Consider the following 25,106-nt stretch of genomic DNA (forward strand, 5'->3'; position numbering starts at 1 on the left):
CCGTGATGGTATGAAAATTCCACTGACCCTGAGGACATAATATGTGAGTAGAATAGCTCAGACTAATCGTTGAATCGTCGAGCTAAAATACAAAAGAACAATGTTTGTAAATGCAGAGGAGACATGTTACTAGTAGTTATTATATCATATCAAGATATAATTTCTCTTCCCATAATCAATTATCAGCTTCATGTAAATATTTTCGTTTCCAGGTAAGGATGCGTTTAGGCAATAACCAGTCATTCTATGTGCAGCTAAATGCTTAACATTATTTATAGTACATGTAGTACCAGAAAACAACTTTAGATGCGCCATATAACTTTTTGTGGACACTGTAACTTCACAATCGGTACGATAAAAGACAAAAAGGGATATAAAGGCAATGGAAATCCCCCTACGTAACTCGCAAGATATGGTTCAGTGAACTCACAAGTGAGGTACAGATCATTGGATTGATATTTGCAAGACGGGTTCAGTATTCAAACAGTCGCCTTGTTTACTTTCCATAATTTTCTACATAACAAACATGTCCTGGTAGGTATATGTCGCCGGTTTAGTGAAGGAAATACATTTAAACAACACCTCAAACACGAGTATTGGTATAGATAAACGATTTTATGCATAAAATTCCTTGTGTAATCGGCGAGTGTTGAAGTAAACGAAACACGTTGAGAAGAGTACAGCGTTTTATCGGCAATTGTAGGACGAAAGCTGATAAAGAATGTATTTATACGGAAAGATAAAGTATTTCTTGATATGATACAATCGTTTACATACCGCCTCAGCATCATTGCAACAAATTTTTCATAATTATTTAGACAGTCCAACCTATTTTCGTCAATCGGATCCTGAAATCTGCTCGCAAGATCCGGTTGGGGTTCAGTTCGTTTATATACTGTGAGGTAGGGAGACAGCAAACAAACATATTTTTAATTTTGGCCTTGACTTCAGCTGAACTTCCTTAATAGGTGCTACAGAATCTATAATTTTGGTAAAAATGTCTCTGAAGGATGACCAGGCACTATTCACATCTGTCGATAAAAAACAATCTTTAAAAACATTTATAATTTGCAGAAAAGTATTAAATCTTTGTTTACACATGCAGATTTTGTATGATAATATGTGATTAATTTTTTCCATTTAAGTATATAGTCTGATGTGTTCTTTTATACGGCAAGAAAATATTAAACTGGAAAGTCCTACATCCGAAATACTTATCCGAATACTAAGTCAATAGAACAACCCTCGATATCTTAGTACATAAACCGCTCTAGGTGACTTATTATATTCGGTGTAAAGAGCAGTGTTTTCTTTATATTTTTACCTCAGTTTCAATCACTGACAGCCTCCTAAACTGTCAAAATACGGAGTCGCTCTGCAGCGAGTCCAAATTCCAAAATCTCATCAAGACGCTTGCAGCCGACAACAACAATCGCTTCAGTGACTTGATAGTTTCCGGGTACGTTTGACAAACACAGTTCACAATTTTGACAAGAAAATAGATTAAAATGGATCTAGTAAAAGTATGCAGCAAGGCATTGGTAGTGGCAAAACCTAAAGGAACACTTGGTCCTGAAAAAAAGAAAGTAAACGTTCTTGATGAGGAAAAATACACAGAGGTAACCGAAATTTTATTCAGAATTTCATTATAAATTATTTGTAAACCATTATGGCATTAACAAGTAGAGACCTAACAAAGTGGTAAATTTTACAGATAATCCAAAGAAATATAAAATACACAGAATGGCAACAGGAGATAATCTCACATAACCTTGTGTCACTGTGTTATCTTATTGAAGCATTTGCTGACTTGATCACTTGTATTCCAAATTATCAACAGACGCTTATTAAAGTATTACACCAGGAATAATATACGTTTCTATTTATGTCCCTGATTACACTGGCGATAGGGCGGTACGTAAAAAACCAAATTGGGTCCAATTTTCAAACGACAACTTGATTTCTCAGACTTCCAATTAGAAATTCATTCCTTCCCCGTGTAGAAAATAATAATAATATTAAAAAAAAACACCATTATCATTATAAACAAACAATCTGATAGAAAGCTTTTCATGACACAATTTTTTATGGTCACAACACATTTAACCAGAATCTACCTAAAAACCGGAATACACTTTCCATATTCCGTTTTTTAGGTGTATTCCGGTTTAATGTGTATCCCATGTGATGTTGGCAAGAATTGCTCTATATGCCTTTCAAGTTGCCAATCTATTCATTTTAATAGCTCTTGGGATAATCTGAAAATTTATTGATAATGTTACGTAAAAATTAACAGATTGTCAATCTAGATAATAAATTTACAGAGTGAGTATAATGAACACTGCTGAAATTACAGATGTCAATTTAATTACAGCTGAAAATTAATTGGTTTCCTTATAAATCTTATGCATAGATTATTGTAAGTCTTTTATGAACCAGTATGGAAATATTATAGTTTGCTTTGCTGTGAACTCTTGTCATGGTCATGCTGTGAATAACAGTTGAGCATGCCACAAACACTTTTGATAAAGATCACAAGATGTTCCTTTGGCGTTCACTTGCAATTAAATTTAGTCTGTTTTGGGTAATTCAACAAGGACACAGATTTACCATCATATAGCAGTCATAGAGACACCAAATTTTTTTTTGCAAAAAATGGATTTGCATGACTGGAATAAAGGCGGCAAAATGTGTGGAGGTCAAAGGGTGAGGGGTTGTAGTTGCATTTAACATATAAAGACATATAACCCATATCGTCAGTGCTGAAAAACTACTTGAGGAAGTTGATAAATTACGAATGACCTAATTCAAAATGTTATGTATTTGTTCCAAATTTCAGGAATTGGAAAATATAATTGAGAAAGACTTCTTTCCTGATTTACCAAAGATGAAGGCCCAGTCAGAATATTTTGAAGCCCTTGAGAACAATGATCTTGTGAAACTGCGAGAGCTTGAAATGAAGTATTCTAAAAGACCAGATACTGTCAATTCCATTTGTAAGTACTTGACATTATCTAGCGTGTCTAGGGTGTTTCAGTTTGAATTGACTGCAAGTGGTTTAGGTTGCAAATTAGAGTTACTTGCCCCTTGGTTACACTCATTGGTTATTATTTAGACAGACTTGATTTATTTCATGTGAAGAAGTTATCAAAGTGATATAATTTTTATAAATGTTTATGATGTTCTTCCTAGGTGCTCCAAGTATTTGGAATGATACACAGTGGGATATATGTGGTTTTTCCACTTGATGATCTTTTTCTTTTTATCTCCAAGTAGTATGTTAATTAAAACCATACTGGTGTATCATTCATTCATTTAGTAGGCATTACATGTCAAATTTAACTCTTTTTGTAGGAAAAACATCTTACTTCTTAACCTTTAGCCTGCTGGCGGCAAGAGATTCTGCCTTTGCGACCAGTGCAGACCAAGATCAGCCTGCACAGATGTGCAGGCTGATCATGGTCTGCACTGGTCGCTATTCAGTCAGTAAATTTTCAGTGAACACACCTTCGAATAATAAATGGTATCACCCAAATTGAATGATGGACCAGTCCATTTTAGAAATTTAGCAGGCTAAGGGTTAAAAAGGCTTGACCTTCGTACCTTGTAAATAGATATGCTTGAAAACTTGAGATAAATTTACAAGCTGAAGTTAATGTTGTTTTTTCTATCTATTTGTAGATTCTTCACCTGCCAATTTTGACACACCAGACCGAGGAGAAAGACCTCGAACTCGACGACCAGACACTGGGCAGAGCAATGTGACATCAGAAAAAGGAGGGGAGAAATTCTTTAATAGTAAGAAGCAATCTTCACCCTCATATACAGTATGATCTCAAATATTAACAGCCCACATGTTGTTTTTTTTTTTCCTTCCATAAAGCTAAAGTTCAACCCTTGTGGAAAGAATAAAATGAGCCACACCATGAGAAAACCAACATAATGCATTTGCGACCAGCATGGAGCCAGACCAGCCTGCGCATCCTGACCAGACTGCGTGATGCTGGTCGCAAACGCACTATGTTGGTTGTCTCATGGCGCGGCTCAAGTGATATTTAGAGGTTGTTGCTGTGGAAAGGTTCAGTTTAGAACTGATTATATGGAAAACAGTATCTGCGTTTTTAGAGTGTGTTGCCTATTGCGAGATGTTTTAAACAGAGGTTAAACTATTTGTAACTTTGATATGAGCCGCGCCATGAGAAAACCAACATAGTGGGTTTGCGACCAGCATGGATCCGCACAGTCTGGTCAGGATCCATGCTGTTCGCTTTCAGAGCCTATTACAATTAGAGAAACTGTTAGCGAACAGCATGGATCCTGACCAGACTGCGCGGATGCGCAGGCTGGTCTGGATCCATGCTGGTCGCAAACCCACTATGTTGGTTTTCTCATGGCGAGGCTCATATATACTTGTATTCAAGTTCCTATGAAACCATAGCATTTTTGTAGTAAAAATGCTCAGTCAGCTTCTGCTGCTAACTTATGTTTATGTCATGTTCTACGTGTCACCAGTGACTTGTCATATAGACTTTTTACCAGACTTTCCCCATGGGAAGCATGCTTTGTGTTATTTTGTTAGCAGTATATGCTGTTTGTGGATCAACTTATTTAGTTTCAGATATTTTTGTTTGTTTGTAAATCTAGATTACTTAAAACAGTATCATTGTGACAGAGAGAGAAGACAAGACTGTAGATCTATATGAATTCTGACAAATTTGCAGTTTGAGTAACTTTGTTGAAATACATGCATTGAAGTTCCATAGTTGTGGATGTCTTACCTTCCCCAATGATAACTACATGGAATTCTTAACTAATCGTCCCACCTGTATATGTTATTATAGATATGGGGTCAAATTCTGTTGATTTTGGGTATTTTAGCTGCAGCATGACTGAGCCGTGCCATGATAAAACCAACATAGTGGGTTTGTGACCAGCATGGATCCAGACCAGCCTGCGCATCTGCGCAGTCTGGTCAGGATCCATTCTGTTCGCTAACAGTTTCTCTAATTACTATAGGCTTTGAAAGCAAACAGCATGGATCCAGACCAGACTGCACGGATGCACAGGCTGGTCTGGATCCATGCTGGTCCCAAACCCACTATGTTGGTTTTCTCATGGCACGGCTCAGTTGTATGTTTGTAGTAACATGTTGTAACTCTGCTCTGCCTCTAGAAGGTCTTTGCTTTGCGTGGGGTTCTTTTATCTAAAAACTTTAACTACTGTGTAATTTCCATCAAACAACATCAGTGAGTTCTTTTACCCACCTTCTCAGCTTAAATGGAATGTACAGTTCTATAAATAGAGAGTTCATATTTGTGAAGATTTTATGTAAGACATTATATCTGAAATTATTTGTCTTCTACCTCAGACTGAGGTGGTGAAGTTGTCAGTAACTTGTAAAGAACAGGTTAAGACTGGTACAGACTCACTCCAGAAACACAACTAGCAAACAAATTCTTTGTTTTACAGAGGTTGTGCATGTAGCTCTGAAGATTTAATTTGCTTTAAATTTTATCTAATGGAAAAAAGTATCTGCCCTAGTAGAGTCGTGCTTTTTTTCTTTTCAGTGGTGTTTTTTACTGCATATGTTTAAGCAATTTTTTAATTTTTACCCTTACCTTGCTATATTTCTATAATGAACTTGTCTATCTTCCAATTTGGACAGTACTATTAACTTTTAAAATGGGGTGCTTACCTAAAAGATACTGGATGAATAGCATACAGTGCAGATCATGATCAGACGGCATGGTAAGGGTTAAAATCTGTGTTTATAGCCAGAAAAATCTAACTTGTTTTTGTGGAAATATGACAAATTTACAGTATAAAATAACCATAGAAATTTATTTTGATTGTCTTTTTCACTATTATACAGGTGAAAAACCAGAGTCTAAAGTACATCTGGATTCATTCTTATCAAAGAATACAAGTGAAGATAATGATTCATTTTCCCAAATTCTGGAAGAGTCGGATAAGAAACACAAGGAAAAACATGCATGGCTTTTTGAAAATGAAACAAACAGAAAATCGGTATGTTAAACATTATAGAGTAGAGCCAGGTAATCTATATTCTGTAAAAGCAGACATTTTCACAAAGGTTTAATTTTTGCTATAATCGCAAGGTCCCTCACCTCATGAACATTAATCCTCGCTTAAATATAAACTATCAGTATATAGCAGATCACGTTATTACACAAATTTTCCCCCCAACATATTATATAGAAATGGCCATATTTGCAAAAATTGGCTATATTTAGTGTTTCCGTAATAACTTTTTAAGACAAACAGAAGAAACCACAATTCACTGTTTAATTTAGAACGATAATTATGATTACTTTTGTGTTTAATCGAACAAACATTGACATCTCTGCTCCTAGATATGAATTATGCGTAAAGCCGTGTTTGTTACACTATAGAGTCATCAAGGTTTACAAGTAATTAAATGTGTTAAAACATCCATACAATAAATAGTGATCGATCTTACGGTAACGCTTTAGGTTGTGTAACTTTTGTACACACAACTTACTAAACAGCTGAACACAAGCAGATAAACTTTTTTACAATTTCGCGAAAATTAAACCTTGCAAACATACTCAATATTTCATATTAGTGAAATTTATACCGAGTGAAAGTATGTGCTTTTACAGTGTTTTGGGAGATAATGCTGGTAAATATGCAGGATTGTGTTTGACCTTGCAAGTTACAAGTTTTCAAAACTTTTTGAAAGTAAAACCCCTTTGAATATTATCCCATCTTTTAAAAATAGAACAACCTGCATTTTCTGGTTGTTAAAGATTTAGGCAGCCTTTTGGGTGTTTGAAGTACATGACAATGACATGTTTATTTTTGAAGTCATGAATTTTGTTTCATATGAAAGAGCCATTTCAGCCAAAAACAGGAAATTCTATTCCATGAAAATTAAATGATTTCAAGGTAATGCTGCTGCTTTGAAATTCAAATGTGGCAGTGTGTGTAGACATGCACTTGGAACACTTTCTTTATCTCCCTTTCAGGAAGAGGAAGACAGACTAGCGCTACCAGATATCGAGACACAAGCTGCCATTACAGATGGAAAAGCTGGGGTTGACACGTGGAAATACAAAACTAGAAATCACGTCATGTACATACCAGATGGAGAAGATCTTAGCACACAAGAACTCTTGGAATTGAAGAAGAAAAAACCTCGGAAAATAGTGCATGAAAACACTCGGTTTCATTTAAGTCCTTGGAACACTCAAAAAAGTAAAGAAGTGATTAAGCAAGCTGCATCTGAAAAAGCACTGTTGCATTCTGGGAGAATAGGGCATGATGGGAAGGAACTTGAAGTTGGCATGACGCCAAAAGTGAATGGGTATGGTTTTGTTGCCACTCCTTCTCCCGCCCCTGGTGTTGATGAGTCCCCGCTGATGACCTGGGGAGAGATTGAAGGGACACCATTTCAGCTGGATCCTAAAGAGACACCCTTAGTTCCTTCAGATGCTCCAGCTTTTAAGGTATGGTTATGTATGAAATTTCAGTTGCAACAGAATTTCTTTTTGCAAGGCTTTTTATCAGTCAGTTTAGAAAGGGTCACAGTCCACAAGTTTAGGGAAAGCATAATGTTTGTATAGCTAGAGAGAAAAAAGCCTTCATGAATTTCAATAAAAGTTTTCATAATTATGTAAAAATGAATGGATAATTAGTATTTTGTAACTTATTGTAAATGATGGCTTAAAAAAAGCATGGATGTTTGCAAAGGGAATGTTTGCCATTTTATCTGAAATTTTTTTAATTACGAACCTGTGGTAATTTGTACCCTGATTGTACTGAAAAATTTCATCATAAAAGTTGTTCTTGTTTATGTTTATCTAAGTGTTAATCAGAAAAAGCTATGTGCTTTACTTAAAATGTGGTGTGAGTTATAAATTGTCTGTCACCCACAAATGTTTCTGGATCTTATTTAGTAAGTCTAAACAAAATACTAAATGATAACTTCCCCACTAAATAATAAAGGCAGAGGAAGTAATTAAATGACTTTAAAAGTAATATCTTTTGACAGTCACTGAGCTTGTTTGTTTAACTCTGGAGACACAAGGCTGTGAATCAAGAAGTTATGAGGCTGATCCGAAAGCCGTTTTCTATAACAATTTGATAGAAGACAATATGTTTGTACATTTGTCTTCCATCTACAGTTCTTTGATATATTTGAAAATTTTAGTGCTGGTACAGAATCTAGGAACGCTGGTTAGATTAAACCCTATAACTTTCTTTGGTTTCTTTACAAGAGTAAAAAGAAAAATAGTGTGAACATTTTGATTAGAAAAGTTTTATCAATAGATTTACTTTTAACGTTCCATTATTTTGCTCATCGATGTGGGGAGGATATTTATGCCACCTTGTCTGTCTGTCTGTCCATCCATCACACTTCCTGTCCAGAGCACAACTCAAAAACACTTGAAGGTACTAAGTTGTAACTTCACACAATGATAGAGCTCATTGAGAGGAAGTGCAGTGATAAGGAACCATAACTTACCCGGTAAGATGGTCCCATTTGTAGCTTACTCGAGCATAAAGTGCTCAAAGTGTCAGAGCCTTGTGAACACTCTAGAGGCCACAGTTGTGACCCAATCTTTATGTAACTTGGTCAGAATGTTTGTATTGATGATCTCTAGTTGAAGTTTGAAACTGGGTCATGTAGGGTCAAAAACTAGGTCAGTAATCCAGATCAAAGGAAAAGCTTGTGAACACTCTAGAGGACACAGTTGTGACTCAATCTTTATGAAACTTGTCAGGATGATTGTCTTAATATCACTAGGTCAAGTTCGAATCTTGGACATGTGGGGTCAAAAACTAGGTCACCTGGTCAGATCAAAGGAAAAGCTTGTGAACACTCTAAAGGCCACAGTTGTGACTCAGTCCATATGAAACATGGTCAGAATGTTTGTCTTGATGATATCTAGGTCAAGTTTGAAACTAGATCATGTTGGATTAAAAACTAAGTCACTAGGCCAGATCAAATGAAAATCTTGTTAACACTCTAGAGACCATAATTTAAGTTTGAAACTCATGATAATTGGTCAGAATGTTTTGTCTTGATGACCTCTAGGTAAAGTTCGAATCTGGTTCATGTAGAGTCAAAAACTATGTCACCCTGTCAAATCGAAGGAAAAGGCTTGTGAACACTCTAAAGACCACAGTTGTGATTCAATCTTTATGAAACTTGGTCAGGATGTTTATCTTGATGATTTCTAGGTCTAGTTTGAAACTGGGTCATGTGGGGTCAAAAACTAGGTCACTAGGCCAGATCAAAGGAAAATCTTTTTAACACTCTAAGAGTCCACAGTTTAAGTTTGAAACTCATGAGAATTGGTCAGAATGATTGTCTTGATGACTCTAGGTCAACTTCGAATCTGGGTCATGTGGGGTCAGAAACTAGGTCATCCAATCAATCAAAGGAAAAGCTTGATAACACTCCAGAGGCCACGTTTTTGATCCTATCTTCATGAAGCTTGGTCAAAATGATGATCAAAAACTAGGTCATCTGGTCAAATCAAAGGAAAAGCTTGTGAACACTCTAGAGGCCACAGTTGTGACCCAATATTTATGAAACTTAGCCAGAAAGTTTGGCTTGATGATTTCTAGGTCAAGTTTGTATCTGGGTCAAGTGGGGTCAAAAACTAGGTCACCTGGTCAAATCAAAGGAAAAGCTTGTGAACACTTTAGAGGCCACATTTGTGACTCAGTTTTTATGAAACTTGGTCAGAATGTTTGTCTTAATCATTTCTAGGTCAAGTTTGAATCTGGGTCATGTGGGGTCAAAAATCTTTATGAAACTTAGCCAGAAAGTTTGGCTTGATGATTTCTAGGTCAAGTTTGTATCTGGGTCATGTGGGGTCAAAAACTAGGTCACCTGGTCAAATCAAAGGAAAAGCTTGTGAACACTTTAGAGGCCACATTTGTGACTCAATTTTTATGAAACTTGGTCAGAATGTTTGTCTTAATCATTTCTAGGTCAAGTTTGAATCTGGGTCATGTGGGGTCAAAAGTTAGGTCACTAGGCCAGATCAAAGGAAAATCTTTTCAACACTCTAAGAGACTACAATTTAAGTTCGAAACTCATGAGAATTAGTCAGAATGTTTATTTGGATAATCTATAGGTCAAGTTCAAATCTGGGTCTTGTGGTGTCAAAAACTAAGTCACCGGTCAGATCAAAGGAAAAGCTTGTGAACACTTTAGAGGCCACAGTTGTAACCAAATCTTTATGAAATTTAGTCAGAATGTTTGTCTTGATGATCTTTAGGTCAAGTTCAACTCTTGGTCATGTGGGGTCAAAAACTAGGTCAGAAGGCCAGATCAACTCTGGTGAGCGATATATAGGGCCATCATGGCCCTCTTGTTAGCTCACCTGAGCAATGCTCAGGTGAGTTTTTCTTATCACTTGATATCCGGCGTCTGTCTGTCTGTCAACATTTAGCTTGTGTATGCAATAGAGGCTGTATTTTTCAACTGATCTTCATGAAATTTGGTCAGAATGATTACCTTGATGAAATCTAGGACGAGTTTGAAAATGGGTCATCTGGGGTCAAAAACTAGGTCACTAGGTCACTAGGTCAAATCAATGAAAAACCTTGTGTATGCAATAGAGGCTGTATTTTTCAACTGATCTTCATGAAATTTTATCAGAATGATTACCTTGATGAAATCTAGGCCGTTTGAAAACAGGTCATCTGGGGTCAAAAACTAGGTCACTAGGTCAAATCAAAGAAAAACCTTGTGTATGCGATAGAGGCTGTATTTTTCAATTGATCTTCATGAATATTGGTCAGAATGATTGCCTTGAAATCTAGGCAGAGTTCGAAAATGGGTCATCTGGGGTCAAGAAATAGGTCACTAGGTCAAATCATAGAAAAACCTTGTGTATGCGGTAGAGGCTGTATTTTTCAATTGATCCTTATGAAATTTGGTGAGAATGATTGCCTTGATGATATCTAGGTCAAGTTCAGATATGGGTCATCTGGGGTCAAAAATTAGGTCACTAGGTCAAATCAAGGAAAAACCTTGTGTATGCGATAGAAGCTGTATTTTTCAGTTGATTTTCATGGAATTTGGTCAGAATGATTGCCTTGGTGAAGTCTAAGTCAGATTTGAATATGGGTCATCTGGCATCAAAAACTAGGTCACTAGGTCATATCAAATAAAATACTTGTTTAAACTCAAGAGACCACATTTTTGGTCCAATTCTAATGAAAATTGCCCAAAATATTTGTTTCCATGAAATCCCTAGGTCAAACATGTTTAAACTGTTATGGTGTGTTTCACAGGTGAGCGACCTAGGGCCATCTTGGCCCTCTTGTTGAATTATCTTCCCTTATGTGAAAAAAGCTTGTCCAGAGCATAATTTGAAAATTATAAGAAGGAAAGACTTGATACTTAACACAAATATCGAGGTCATTGAGAGGTGTAACTGAGCACCGTAACTCTATATGATCCTGTTTTTGAATTGCCACCTTTTTTGGATATTTGCTTTAATAGGAGAGCATCCATCGGTGTTACCGATTGCCTTGTGTTGTACTCTGTTAAATCAATCCTTTGGTCAGGAATAATTTTTAATGTCAACTTTTCGTTTTACAGATACCAGATGTGCCAAAAAGAGACCAGTTGGCATTTGAATTAGCAGAGAAATCCAGTAAACAGCACAGGGACAAGAAGAAAAATGCTTTAAAACTGGCATCAAGACTTGCTAGGTGTGTAAAAAGTATAGCCAGTTCATATATTTCCCAGTATAAAGGTTTATCTTTTATTGTTTCTTTGTAAATATCCTCCACACTTCACTCTCCTAAATATTGTCCATTAAAGGGGCACATAGCCAGATTTAAGTCTGATTTTTCGAAAAGTTATTGTAGATAAAAGATAGAAAGTATAGGATAGTTCCTTTAAATGGAAGCAACAGGCATATAAGTACCCTATTTGTAAGTGCTAATTATTATTGGAATATTTCTTGTTATATTTCAGTCCTACACCAGGGTTCAGTAGGAAAAGCTCACTGGAGAGGATCAGCTCCCTGTCTCCTGCAGCACAACGTCTGCTTGGAAGCCGGATAGGTGTTCGAACTGGAACAGACAAAGCCCTGAGGGAAAGTTACTCTCCATCTCCCACACATAGACTTCCTGGGTACAAAACCCCTAAATTGACTCCTAGACTAACCGCTAAATCAAAGACTCCATCCAGTGCAACTCCTAGTGGTAATTCTACACCCGGAAGTGAACATGGAGGAAATGTGACACCTTTCTTGACTGATAATTTATTACAGTTGCCAAAGAAACGTGTTGTGAGTGATGAACCTATTCCAGATAGTCAGCAAGGAAAAAAGAGACCGAGAGCAACTGACTTCTTCTGACAGAATAAACTCGATACTCTTATTGCTAACATCAGACATTCCTAGGAAGGAAGTGAAGGAGAAGCAGATACTCCTGATTTGCTTGACCAATTAAATGTGAATTCTCCAGTCAAACTGTCATAGAAACAGGAGGTTGGATGTTGCTGACCATCACTGCAGTTAACACGATATTAAGTCTTACTTGTGCTGGAGAGCACCTGTTCCTAGGTTAGAAAACAGAGTTTAGAGACCAGTCTCACAGCACAGACTTTCTGTTGGTCAATTTCAAGATAGAGCCCAATTTTAGCCAATCAGGTGCTTGGATTTATAGACTGAGCTCCTTTTTTATAACTGTTACATCAGACCCAGGCCTCTAAATTCAAGACTTGTATTAATTAACATTTTAAATTTGAAGTTAAGATTGATTGTTAGATAAGTGCAGATAGTAATAAATATTAAATGAACTTGAGTTCTGCAGTTATGGAAAATCCAGCAAAATTTCAGTAGAACCGGTATAAATTTGCTATGCATAAAGTTACGGCAAATTAAATATTTGATTTTCTTAAGTCTCATTTTCAGACTTTAATTTAAACAGGCGCAGAGGTTTGGCACTGAAGTCTTTTCATGTGAATTGACTGATTTTTTGTTAAAATGGCATGATACAAAGAAAGAATAAAGTGACAGTAGTCTTTTTCATTATATAGGAACTATAGCAGTCTGCTGTATCATGTAATCTTGAAGTTCTACTGTTGGGACATAATTCTTATCCCTGATTGATAGAATAAAATTATTCAAGTTTTTATAAAAGTTTTATTTTCATTCAACCAGTTCATAGACCTATGTGGTACATATACATAATATATATGACAATAGTGAACATTTTAATCATAAATCAATAAACAAAAGAACATATTTGTATCATATGACATGAATGTAACTATAGTGTTACTTATAAAATAGCAGGTTGTCCTTTCATTTCAGTTTGCTAATGGTATGTGTATTATTCTTAAGCCTAACAAATCCAGCTGGCTTACGGAAGGTTGGTGGTTCTACCCAGGGGTCTTCCTCCACCATCAAAGCTGGGAAGTCGCCATATGACCTGTAATTGTGTTGGTGCGATGTTAAACCCAACAAAATAAATAAATAAGACTTATAATTTCTATTGTTGAAAAATTGTACTCTTAACAATTCATGTATGTTACAGTCTGAAATATAAACAATTAAGCTTCAAAGCAATGCAGTTGGTAATTGTTTTCAAATTTTCCAAGTATGAATGCTATAGGTATATATAATATAGGTTGTTCTACCATATATCTTGTAAAACGCATAAAATGATCTTGATTGAAATGAAAACGAAATATCAAAATCAATTTTCCACTTAATATACTATTCCATTGCTATACTATGAATGGATACAATATGACTAAAGATTTATTTTTATTCCATGGATGGCTGCTCTTGTAAGAAAGCAAAAGGACATTACAAGATTCAGCCTGTGGGATCTTCGACAAAATTTGGTAAAACCAGTGTACCAACATGTTTGTTATTGCCTGTTAAACAATAGTATTGATCTTGTTGTAAATGCTCTTTCAAACATAATCACATGATTTTTTTAAAAATACATGGATTATCTGAATTTATGATTAATAAGTAACAAAATAACTGGTTTGAAAAATTATTGAAATAAAAAGTTGAATATCTCATTCATTTACTTTGTTAATAATAATATTTTGATGAAAAACAATAAAAAAAAATGAAACTGTTTATTTGTTGTGTACATTTATTGATACCAGTACAGATAATTCTAAACATTCTTATTCCATGTATGTTACAATCTGAAATATTAACGAGATTCAAAGCACTGCGGTTGGTAATTGTTTTAAAATTTTCTAAGGCTGAATGCTCTATAATAGGTTGTTTTACCATATACCATGTAAAACGCATAAAATGATCTTGATTGAAACGAAAACGAAATATCAAGATAAATTTTCCACTTGATATACTATACCGTTGCTATACTATAATTGGATACAATATGACTACAGATTTATTTTTGTCCCACGGATGGCCGGTCTTGTTAGAAAGCGGAAGGACCTTACAAGATTCAGCCTGTGGAATCTTTGACAAAATTTGGCAAAACCGATGAACCAACATGTTTATAAATAATCTTATTCAAGTAATGACATAATACAATAGAGTGAAAATAACACTAACTAAAAATGATAAACAGTTGTATCATTAATGCGTTTCAAAAATAAAAGTGGTTTCTTTCATTCTGTTTTAACATCTTTTTTCTTTCTTTTAACAACGTAATAACTGTATCAAATGTTTAAGTCTTTATTAGATAAGCTCTGTATATATATAGATAAATGAATTCATTAAAATACGTGGATTATCTGAATTTATGATTAACAACTGGTTTGAAAAGTTATTGAAATAAAAAATTTGAATGTCTTGCTCATTAACTTTGTTAATATTTTGATTTAAAACAAGAGCCATCGGAGAACAGCAGTGCTCAACTATTCAACAGCCTTGTCAAGTGAATGATTATTAAAGTCCAGAACGGGGCATAATTCTGTAAAAATGCAAAGTAGAGTAATTGAACCTGTGCAAATACAAGTCAGATCATCACAATGAACAAGTGTGTGAAGTTTCAATCCATTCCTAATAGTGGGAACTGAGATACCAGCTTACATACAAAAACTTAACCAAGAACTGCTAAGTCAAAAAAGGGGCATAATTTTAAAAAATGCAAAGTAGAGTTATGGAACCTGTGCAATGCATGTTAGATCATCACAATGAACAAGTGTGTAAAGTTTCAATCCATTCCAATAGTAGATACTGAGATACCAGCTTACATATAAAACCTTAACCAAAAATTTCTAAGTTTGAAAAAGGGCCATAATTTTGTAAAAAAAGCAAAACAGAGTTATGGAACCTGAGCATTTTAAGTCAGTTTATTACAGTGAATAAGTATGTGAAGTTTCAATTCATTCCCACAAGTGGTAACTGAGATACCAGCTAACATAGCAAGCCTGCTTAGATCAGTAGGGAGAGCGTTTGTCTTCGAATGACCGGGTTGCGAGTTTGATCACTGAGCGGATGTATGCTCTCCATAACGATTTGATAAAAGACATTGTGTCTGAAATCATTCGTCCTCCACCTCTGATTCATGTGGGGAAGTTGGCAGTTACTTGCGGAGAACAGGTTTGTACTGGCACAGAATCCAGGAACACTGGGTAGGTTAACTGCCCACCGTTATATGACTGAAATACTGTTGAAAAACGGCGTTAAACCCAAAACAAACGAACAAAACCAGCTTACATACAAAAACTTAACCAAAACGGGACGCTGCCAGTTAATGATTTATCAATGTGCTTAAAAGTCTACAAATGTGGATCTTTGCAGCATTGTTTCTTCTCCGTACCTGAAGAGATCTCACATAGCACCTTAAAGCATCATTATGTCTTTCTTCTTGTTCCATGCACTGTCCAAGCAAGTTCAAGGCTGTTTCCCTGTGTCCAAGGTTGGGTTCCTCATCAATGGTCTTGGCAAGGTTAGAAAGGGCTCTCTGTTTATCCTCATGTCTTCTTAGGCTGTTGTAGGTCTTGTATTGTAGGAAGTAGAGATATGGAAGGGAGTCTACAACAGCCAAGTCCATCCAATCATCTTCACCTCTATAAGCCAAGTCTTCCTGTGTAGATCTAAATATTTCATACTGCAGTTCATTTGGACAACAGTTTATTTCACATGGCAGAAATTTGACACAGAATGCAGATATATGTTTTAATAATGTCAGTTCATCATTTAGGTGAAAAGATAACCTGTTGAATGCACCTCTCCTTTTAGCTAGGAATTTAAGACAGCTACATACAGGTTCAACCACACTGAGATCATAGCATTCTTCAATGTCTTTCAGGATCATTTCAGTATTTATAGTATCTTCCACACAATATAACACTGATGCTAGTTTCAGTTTACCAGATGAAACATCAGAGTTCAGTCCAAACGACATCCATGCGAGAGCCTCTATCGACACATTGCCATGAAGATAAATGTTTGAGCAGGCTAGAACAGATCCTAGAGTTTTACACAACTGTTGTGCAATTAAAGTACACGCTATTTTGTCTTGTCTTTGGCTTGACAAATACTTCCTGTGGAGCTTGAATATGTATGTTAATAACATCTGCAATACTTGTAGGATGTGTTTCCTATTTTGTGTTCGCAATAGTAACATGGTGGTGAAAATTTCAATATTCACATCAGTCTCTTTTAAGAAATATCCTGACATACGAATGGATATAGCTTGTGTACTTATTCCAAATATAACGTTGAACTTACTTTCAAGTCTAAACCCAAGTCCATCATAATGAATCTCGAGTAATGCTCTTCCATTACTGTTCACTACATACTGAAGTGCTTCAAGTATGAGTGGTTTAGTATCAGGTGAAAAATGTCCTGCCATTAAGTTGTTTTCAGGGATGAAAAAATGCGGGCACAGTTCATTTACAACACAGCTGTGTAATGTTGACAAACAGAATGTTAGGCATGTAAGCAAATTGTTCTCTCTCCATTCATGAGCATATGTATTTGCTATACAACGGAGTAACACAGTTTTACACATGAAACTTGAAATAGAATCTTGAAATAATGGACTGATGAAAGTTTTCAGAATCATTTTCATTAGGATATAACACCGAATCTGTGTAATATTCAGATTGAACATTAAACACCTCTCAGCCAGAGATGTAGATATTCTCCATTCAAGCTCCTCAGGTTCACTGCCTTTCTTTCCAACCCCTACAACAAAACAACCAGCTCTGCTACAGTATCTTTTCATGTCAGTTGAAGGCCATCCATCAAGGCCTTGCTGAATGTTATTTACTGGACATAATTTACAGGGAAAAGCTGTTACAAAATCAATATCCCGACGGCCTTGTATTCCTTGTGTTGATTGTGCTGGACCATGTCTAACTGCTCCATCAAAAGAAGAAACATTGATTACTGTATTCTTCAACAGTATTCTTCCTCTTCTGTCCCTGTAAAAATATTCATTCAGTACATCATTGACTGGAAGAGGAGTATCTGCTCTCAGACGCTGTAACAAACAGTAACCTGGGGATACAGTCTCATCCTGGATCATCAATAGAGTTGTTACACCAGGTTCCCATTCCACCCAGTCTGGTATCACATTAATGTCTTGCTCACAGTGAAGACAGTCCATGTCTGCATCAAGGTCTGGTGTTGTTGTACCTTCTGTTCGACTACCAAGGAAATACACAGAAACATTCTTATCATGTAATTGGAGTGTTTTTGTGAATAAAGATTCATCCAGTAGTCTCAATCTTCTTCTCTTTAACACAATTTTCTCATTAACTCCAATCTCATCAAATACTTGAGATAGTTTCAGTGACACATTTTGTCTGTAATCAGGAATTTGTGACATTCTGAAATAAAGAAAATAATTCTATTCTTGCTAATATAATCTATTTAATAATTGCAAACATCAATACATAATAAAAATAATGATATTATTAATTATAGTAAAGGTTTAGCATTTCTGCATTTTACTTAAGTATAAACCACAGATGCCCGTCCGGTCTTGGTGCCCATATGGGTGCCCCCCCCCCCCAACACACACAAGTTAAAAACCACTGTTTTAATCCTAAAACGAAAAAAAAAAATGTGTGTGTGGGGGGGGCACCCATATGGGCACCAAGACTTGACGGGCACCTGTGTGTTTACCTAGAGTGTATGTGTGTTCAGGTTTAACAATTCTTTTTCAACAATTTTTCAGTCATATAAACGACAGTGTTTTAACTTGTAGCAGTGAGCACAATTTATAGTGCTGCCTCACTGGAATATCATGCCTTAGACACATGACAAATGATACCCCACCCAGTCACATTATACTGACATTGGACTGACCAGTCCTAGCACTATCCTCTTAATGCTGAGGGCCGAGCAAGGAATCTACTAGTACTATTTTTTACGTCTTTGGTATGAAGTGGCCCGGGATCAAACCTACGACCTCCCGCACTCTAAGCCCCAGCTCTACCAATAGGCTAACACTAGGCTATACTAAGGCAGTTTGTTTATCTAGAGAATAACTCTAACAATTGTACATAGTATTTTCTATTCATGCTTAATTGCCTTTACAGCAATTTTAAGGAATCAAAAGTTGTAATTCATTAAAAAAGAAATATCTTAATTATACAATTAACCCTTAGCCTGCTAAATTTCTAAAATGGACTGGTCCATGTGCATGCTGATCTTGGTCTGCACTGGTCGCAAAGGCAGAATCACTTGCCGCCAGCAGGCTAAAGGTTAAGACATGTGTAATACAAACACTTTCAGCTTAAGGGCTTTTATCTCTTAATAATGTATATCCTCTTTAATCTTAAAGCCCATTAATCATATATGAGCCGTGCCATGAGAAAACCAACATGGGTTTACGACCAGCCTGGATCCAGATCAGCCTGCGCATCTGCACAATCTGGTCAGGATCCATGCTGTTCACTAACAGTTTCTCCAATTCCAATAGGCTTTAAAAGTGAACAGCATGGATCCTTACCAGACTGCGCAGATGCGCAGGCTGGTCTGAATCCATGCTGGTCGCAAACCCACTATGTTTGTTTTCTCATGGTACGGCTCAATTATTCCAGTTGTGTTTCATACTCCCAATACAGATTATCTAAGTATCTTAGGTGATGTCACATTTTGAATTTCCGGTGAATAACAAAAAAAACAAAGAATATTCAGTTCTTTCCAAAATCCGTTATGTTATGATTCAACCAAATAGTTTCCTTTGTCTACTAGAAAGGAACAATTCTTATATTTTGATATTGAGATTTGGTACTTTTATAACAGAAAATAAACTAAAACAATAGAAATTCATAAGTGACTTTGATGAGATCAACAAAGCAATTTCAAGCACAAATATTAATGTGGAATGTAAAGTAAGTTACACACTACAATATCCGACCAAGATACTTACAAAAACAATGCATTTGCAGAATAGAGAGATAAAAATAATTTTGACAGCTTGTGAAAACTAATGACAAATTCTGACAGGTATACGATGACTCATGACCTAATTTTTTTTTTTCTGTTATATTTAACTTCCAGTTTGATTTTCATAAAAATGGGTATTCTATATTGTAGCTTACAACTCATAAATTAAAACAATAAAAGAATATATTGTTATCTCACTGTCGTTTTGTCTATCCAAGTCACATACGAATTCCTATTGTTTCAGTCATCTGTCACTAATTAGAACAACTCACAGCGTTGCAATCATACAAAACACATCCCTTAATTTCACATAGATATTGAGGATTTATCTAATCAGCACATGTATTGGAAACACAATTTTAATACCAATTGTGTATTGCAATAATGCTAAACTATCTCAGCCGTGACGTGTCCTTAAATAATCGTCAAATTAAAAAAAAAAAAACTTGTGATTTCATAATGATATAAAACAAAATATAGTCGAATGAAAGTATATTTAAACTGTATAAATGCATTCTTAGTCTTCAGGTAAACAAACATCTACAGGATACTCCCAAAAATCAGTAACTGACTAGGACTGGGAGGCAATTGTCTGGGGGACACATGGCTGATTAAGCCTCTATTGAAAAACACAAGATTAGTGTACATGAATATTAAAACTAGTACTACTATATTACAAGTTAAAGGCTTAAAGATGATAAAAATATTCATTTCAGATTAGAACGCTACCCCTGAACTTGAACTTGTTAAGAGTAGCACTGGATTTTTCATGATGTGGTAGGATGTTCCAGAGTCTAATGGTTCTAGGAAAAATGAGTTCATGTGATACTGTGTGTGAGAAAAGAGAATATGAAAGTAAAGGTAGGTACTGGTGATTTACAAAAAAAATGGAATGATGTATTTTTATTATATAAAACATTACTAGGGATTTGAAATTTCCTCTTGTTTCTAAAGTTTGCCATTTTAGTAAAGTTAACATTTCTGTAATGCTATAAGAATTGCATAATAATTAATCTTGCACAATAAAGGAAATAACCAGAAAATGTGTCGCTGTTTATACAATCGCCTGATCAAAGTGGCTAACTTTCTGGATGAATTAACCAAGTTCAAATTAATATTACATGTATATCATTGCTTTGATCCTTAGATGTCTTCATTAAAAACAAGAGGGACCCGTCATGATTACCCTATATCACTCACCTATTAAACTTGGCCTTAGAATCAAGATAAACATTCTTACCAAGTTTCATGAAGATAGGGTCATAAATATGGCCTCTACAGTGTTAACAAGCTTTTCTTTTGATTTGAGCGGGTGACCTAGTTTTTGACCAAACATGACCCAGTTTCGAACTTGGCCTAGAAATCATCAAGATAAACATTCTGACCAAGTTTCATGAAGATAGGGTCATAAATGTGGCCTCAAGAGTGTTAACAAGCTTTTCCTTTTATTTGGGTGGTGACTTTGTTTCTGACCCCACATGGTCCAGTTTAAAATCTGGCCTAGGAATCATCAAGATTAACATTCTGACCAAGTTTCATGAAGATAGGGTCATAAATGTGGCCTCAAGAGTGTAAACAAGCTTTTCCTTTGATCTGACCAGGTGACCTAGTTTCTGATCCCATATGTCCCAGTTTCGAACTTAGTCTAGAGATCATCAAGATAAATATTCTATGCAAGTTTGTATCAGATCAAAGCATAAATGAAACCTTTATATGGCTAAAAGGACCAAAATAGAAAATTTTGCTACTTTAAGGGGTGGTAACTCGAGAACCCATGAAGTAATCTAGCTATTTTTCGAAAGGAACAGAGATCTTATTGTGACTTAAGTTGTATGTAAGTGTGGTTAAAATCAAATGTAAAATGTCACTTCTATTGTAAAATTAACAAATTTTGGCTCTTTCAGGGGTAAATTAGGGGCCGTAACTCCAAAACAAATTATTGGATCTGACGGATTCATCATGGAATCCAAGATCTATTATTGTTAAAAATATCTTAGAAGATTGTAAAATCAAATAAATGAAGTCTCTATATGGCTGCAAAAGCCAAACTAACAAATTTTGGCCCTTTAAGGGACCACAATTCTTGAACCCACAATAGGATCTGCCCAGTTTTCGAAAGGAACCGAGGTATTATGCCATTACAAGTTGTGTGCAAGATCAATTAAAACTGGTTGCAAAATGTGGTCTCTATCGTGTTCACAAGCCAAAATAGCAATTTTTTGCCCTTTAAGGGGCCATAACTCTGGAACCCATGACGAGATCTGGCCAGTTTTCAAAAGGAACCAAGATATTATGCCAATACAAATTGTGTGCAAGTTTGATTAAAATCAATTGCAAAATGTGGTCTCTTATCATGTTCACAAGAAATTCTGGACGGACGACGGAAGCCGATGGACAGACGATAACTTTGAGTAACTCAGATAAGGCTACTGTTCCAAATGAACATGTTATTTTCCTGATAGTACTTTCTATTTCAATTGTTGCAATAAGTAGTTACGGTAATTAATTAGTAAGTACTAGTATTTTTCTTGTTTTATTAATAAATGAAGATTAATATGATTGTTGACATTCTGGATACTTTAAAGCTTACTTTGTGATTAACCTTCCCGTACAAAAACTTTCGCCCAGAAAAATCTACTTATTGCAATTCAGGTTAATATAAGACAGATTTTGCCTTTAAGCATGAATACGCAGCAAAATATGCAAATTTTCTAAGGTGGATACCAGTAAAAAAAACCTGCCGAGCCAAAATTTAGCAGGAAAAATATGCCTTAAATTTCCATCTAGAGAATTCATAAGCAGTCATTAAAGTTAGAATTATATGAATCAAATAAAAAATATCACATTTTACTTTTGATTTACATGTCTTTTGTATTTGATTTATATAAAGTCACTTGCTACCATTGTATTCACATAAGTCTGCTGCGCTCCAGAATTTCAAATAATACATTCGTCTGCCAAAACTGGTGCTATTTTATTAAGAAATCATGAAATTCTCCAAGTTACCCAAACTGTTCCACCTAAGCCTACTGGTAAACTCTTAAATGTCTATCTTATTTTAGCAAGACAGACTTTATAGGAGGTTTCCTGCTTATTTTAGGCAAAATCTGGTTTAGATTTTCTTACAGGATTTTTTTTTACTATAATTTGTACAATTACATCTGATTTGTTTGTTTACCATTTTCAATATTGTGAGTTGTCAAAGCTGGTAGGTTGAGTTTAACAGCTATACATTTAGCTGCACTGGTTTAGCAGGCTGTTATCCCAATACCTGAAACCAAGATGTGATCCTCAAGCAGGTAAGAAAGACTGGTCAGTGTAGTAACTGACCTAGAACACTGGTATTTCTTATATATGGGAGCAAAAAATAAGTTCCGAGGGTGACTCTCTTCCAAAATAATTCAAACCATGTTTTTTTGTCAAATGGTTTATATCAAAAAACCTTGTATGAATCTTAAAGTTGATAAAGTATAATACATAATCATAAACATAATTATGTTGTGTATTGTAGGAAGTAGATAAAGGGTGGGAATCTACCACAGCCGGTTCAACGTTTCTGAATATCTCTATTATGAAAGCCCGTTGCTGTAGATCTGAACATTTCATTTTGGTTTTCACGGGGGAAAATGTCATTTCGTGTGATTCAAATATAATGATATTTCACAGACGGAGAGGAAATCTTTCAAATACTACTCTACTGTGTTGAGATGCAAAGTGCAACCTCACTGAACTTACAGCATTGTCTTTAATCACCAACTTCTCAGAATAATCTTAATTTGAACAATCTTGGTACAGGATCATACAAGATTACCATTTGCATGATTGGCCATCAGTTTCATACAAGAACTGATTTTAAAAGTTTCCACTATACACATGAAAGGGAAAAGTGACCACGCCCCCTGGAGGCCATGTTTTCTTTGAACACCACTTACGTAAAATTACATTATAAGTAGACCATGATGGCCCTCAAAGCTTCACTTGAGATACAATGCTTGCTTGAACAGTTTCGGTAGATGGTTATACAAGGAAAATATCTGTGAAATTATTTTGAAATATATAGTGCTACTGTTTTCTGAAAATAATATTCTAAAAGTTTCTACAAAATGAATTTTATACAAGCAGGTGATTGATAAATCAAACACGATTTTAAAAGTTTCCACTACATACATACAGGGAAATGTGACCACAGCTCCTGGAAGCCATGTTTTTGATGAAATCAAATAACTCTGTACAATCTTTGTAAAGGGTAACTCAAGAAACCTTTGTGTAAAAATTATTTTAAACGCAGGCCAGCAGTTTCCACTATATAAATACCGAGATTTGTGCCAAAAAAAAATGAGCCTGGTGTTTCTGACAAGAAGATTTTTAGTTTCAACTATATACATAATAGGGGAAAGTAACAACACATCCTGGTGGCCATGTTTTAGGTTAATCTGAATAATTTGAACTATCTTGGTAGAGGGCCACACAAGGACCATTTGTGCGAAATCATTTCAAAACCTGACTACCAGTTTAGGAGGAGATGTTGCTTGAAGATTTTTCTATTAATACCTTGTTTGGAAGAAAACCACCCAAAAAATATCAGGACCAATTAAGTTTAATCAACTTCCACCACACAATTTCAGAGGAGATGTTGTTTGAAGATCAAAAGTGTGGACAGAAGGAGATGTTGCTTGAAGATTTTTCTATTAATACCTTGTTTGGAAGAAAACCACCCAAGAAATATCAGGACCAATTAAGTTTAATCAACTTCCACCACACAATTTCTGAGGAGATGTTGTTTGAAGATCAAAAGTGTGGACAGAAGGATGGACACACAGACAACGGAGGGTGAGTGATCATAAGAACTCATACTCAAAGCACTTTGAGCTCAAGTGAGCTAAAAGTATATCAGGAAAACTAAATTTTCAGATCTCATCAGGACGGGTTACACCAAACCGGAAGAGACTAATCAGTGTTACATGTGAAGTAGTCCAAAATGTAGTTCCATGCTATGGATGAAATCTGATATAATGAATGACATGAAGAGGTGATAGTCTGTACAAACAGGTTTTCTAAAACCTGCCCAGAAATTCTACTGCTTTTTTCTGAAAACGGGGAATTTTAAAACATGTTCAGGGTGACCATTTGCTGTTGTAATGAAAAAAACTGTGATACAGTCCAACTGAAAGTTTGTACACAGATAAGGCTTAAACAAGACTCTTTTGAGACAGAAGATAGTTATCTTTTACTAAGTTTTACAGAATAAAAGTCTTTCCTTTCCTTCATCCATCTCCCATAAATAGCTTCACGGGACGAGAGCAATATGGGTAAGTTTGATCAAAATTGGTCAAAGCAGACTTCAAAGAAAATAAATGTTTCCCTCACCTGCTCTTTACATCCAGCAATTTTTCATGAAACACAAAGTCATTCCTTCTGAAAAATTCTTTGATAAATGTACTTGATCATGTCAAAAAAGTTATAAGCAGTCTTGTCATAATAATATTCTGTATAGCATCATCTGCTGAACAACAATGATTCAAACAGAAAACAACAAACCCTAGATATACCTTAACTGGTTAAAATCCCCTCAAGTTCTCCTTGAACCGTTTCCTTAACATTTACGTTACTTTTCTTCCTGTATGGTAATCACATTCTTTTTTTTTAAGAAGTTTGTTGTAATCTTGATATACATTATTTTCCGTAAGTATTGACCTGGCACTCATGAATATTCCGTATGTTTCATGTTTGGTGTCCGGA

General features: G+C 35.5%; 3 protein-coding genes across 4 annotated transcripts in view; 1 reads left to right on the forward strand and 2 right to left on the reverse strand.

The window, feature by feature from the left end:
• LOC123531015 (peroxisomal carnitine O-octanoyltransferase-like) overlaps positions 1 to 1,464 on the reverse strand; it is an 84,837-nt gene extending 83,373 nt beyond the window's left edge. For both annotated transcript variants that reach the window (XM_053517521.1, XM_053517522.1), the window contains exon 1: positions 1,325 to 1,464. The gene's annotated coding sequence lies outside the window, so the exon portion shown is untranslated. The remainder of the gene's footprint in view (positions 1 to 1,324) is intronic.
• On the forward strand, positions 1,435 to 14,116 carry LOC123532276 (splicing factor ESS-2 homolog). The gene is made up of 7 exons (XM_045313682.2): positions 1,435 to 1,619; positions 2,840 to 2,996; positions 3,682 to 3,798; positions 5,873 to 6,027; positions 7,011 to 7,490; positions 11,609 to 11,721; positions 11,990 to 14,116. Exons 1-7 carry the CDS (start codon positions 1,509 to 1,511, stop codon positions 12,372 to 12,374), a joined length of 1,518 nt encoding a protein of 505 aa, XP_045169617.2. The 5' UTR covers positions 1,435 to 1,508; the 3' UTR covers positions 12,375 to 14,116.
• Positions 14,117 to 15,514: 1,398 nt separating this feature from the next.
• Positions 15,515 to 24,875, reverse strand: LOC123532143 (uncharacterized). The gene is made up of 2 exons (XM_045313501.2): positions 24,735 to 24,875; positions 15,515 to 17,800 (listed from the first exon to the last, which is right to left on the reverse strand). The coding sequence occupies exon 2, from the start codon at positions 17,797 to 17,799 to the stop codon at positions 15,712 to 15,714; it is 2,088 nt and encodes a 695-aa protein (XP_045169436.2). The 5' UTR covers position 17,800; positions 24,735 to 24,875; the 3' UTR covers positions 15,515 to 15,711.
• Positions 24,876 to 25,106: the final 231 nt, after the last annotated feature.

This window comes from Mercenaria mercenaria, chromosome 11, assembly GCF_021730395.1.
Source record: "Mercenaria mercenaria strain notata chromosome 11, MADL_Memer_1, whole genome shotgun sequence".
NCBI lineage: Eukaryota > Metazoa > Mollusca > Bivalvia > Venerida > Veneridae > Mercenaria > Mercenaria mercenaria.

What these genes read in the sequence shown, in the direction of transcription:
- LOC123532143 (XM_045313501.2), bottom strand. Translation starts at nt 17,799, where the DNA reads ATGTCACAAATTCCTGATTACAGACAAAATGTGTCACTGAAACTATCT.
- LOC123532276 (XM_045313682.2), top strand. Translation starts at nt 1,509, where the DNA reads ATGGATCTAGTAAAAGTATGCAGCAAGGCATTGGTAGTGGCAAAACCT. An exon ending in AGATACTGTCAATTCCATTT is followed by an intron (nt 2,997 to 3,681) that starts GTAAGTACTTGA and finishes ATCTATTTGTAG; the next exon opens with ATTCTTCACCTGCCAATTTT. An exon ending in CAGATGCTCCAGCTTTTAAG is followed by an intron (nt 7,491 to 11,608) that starts GTATGGTTATGT and finishes TTCGTTTTACAG; the next exon opens with ATACCAGATGTGCCAAAAAG.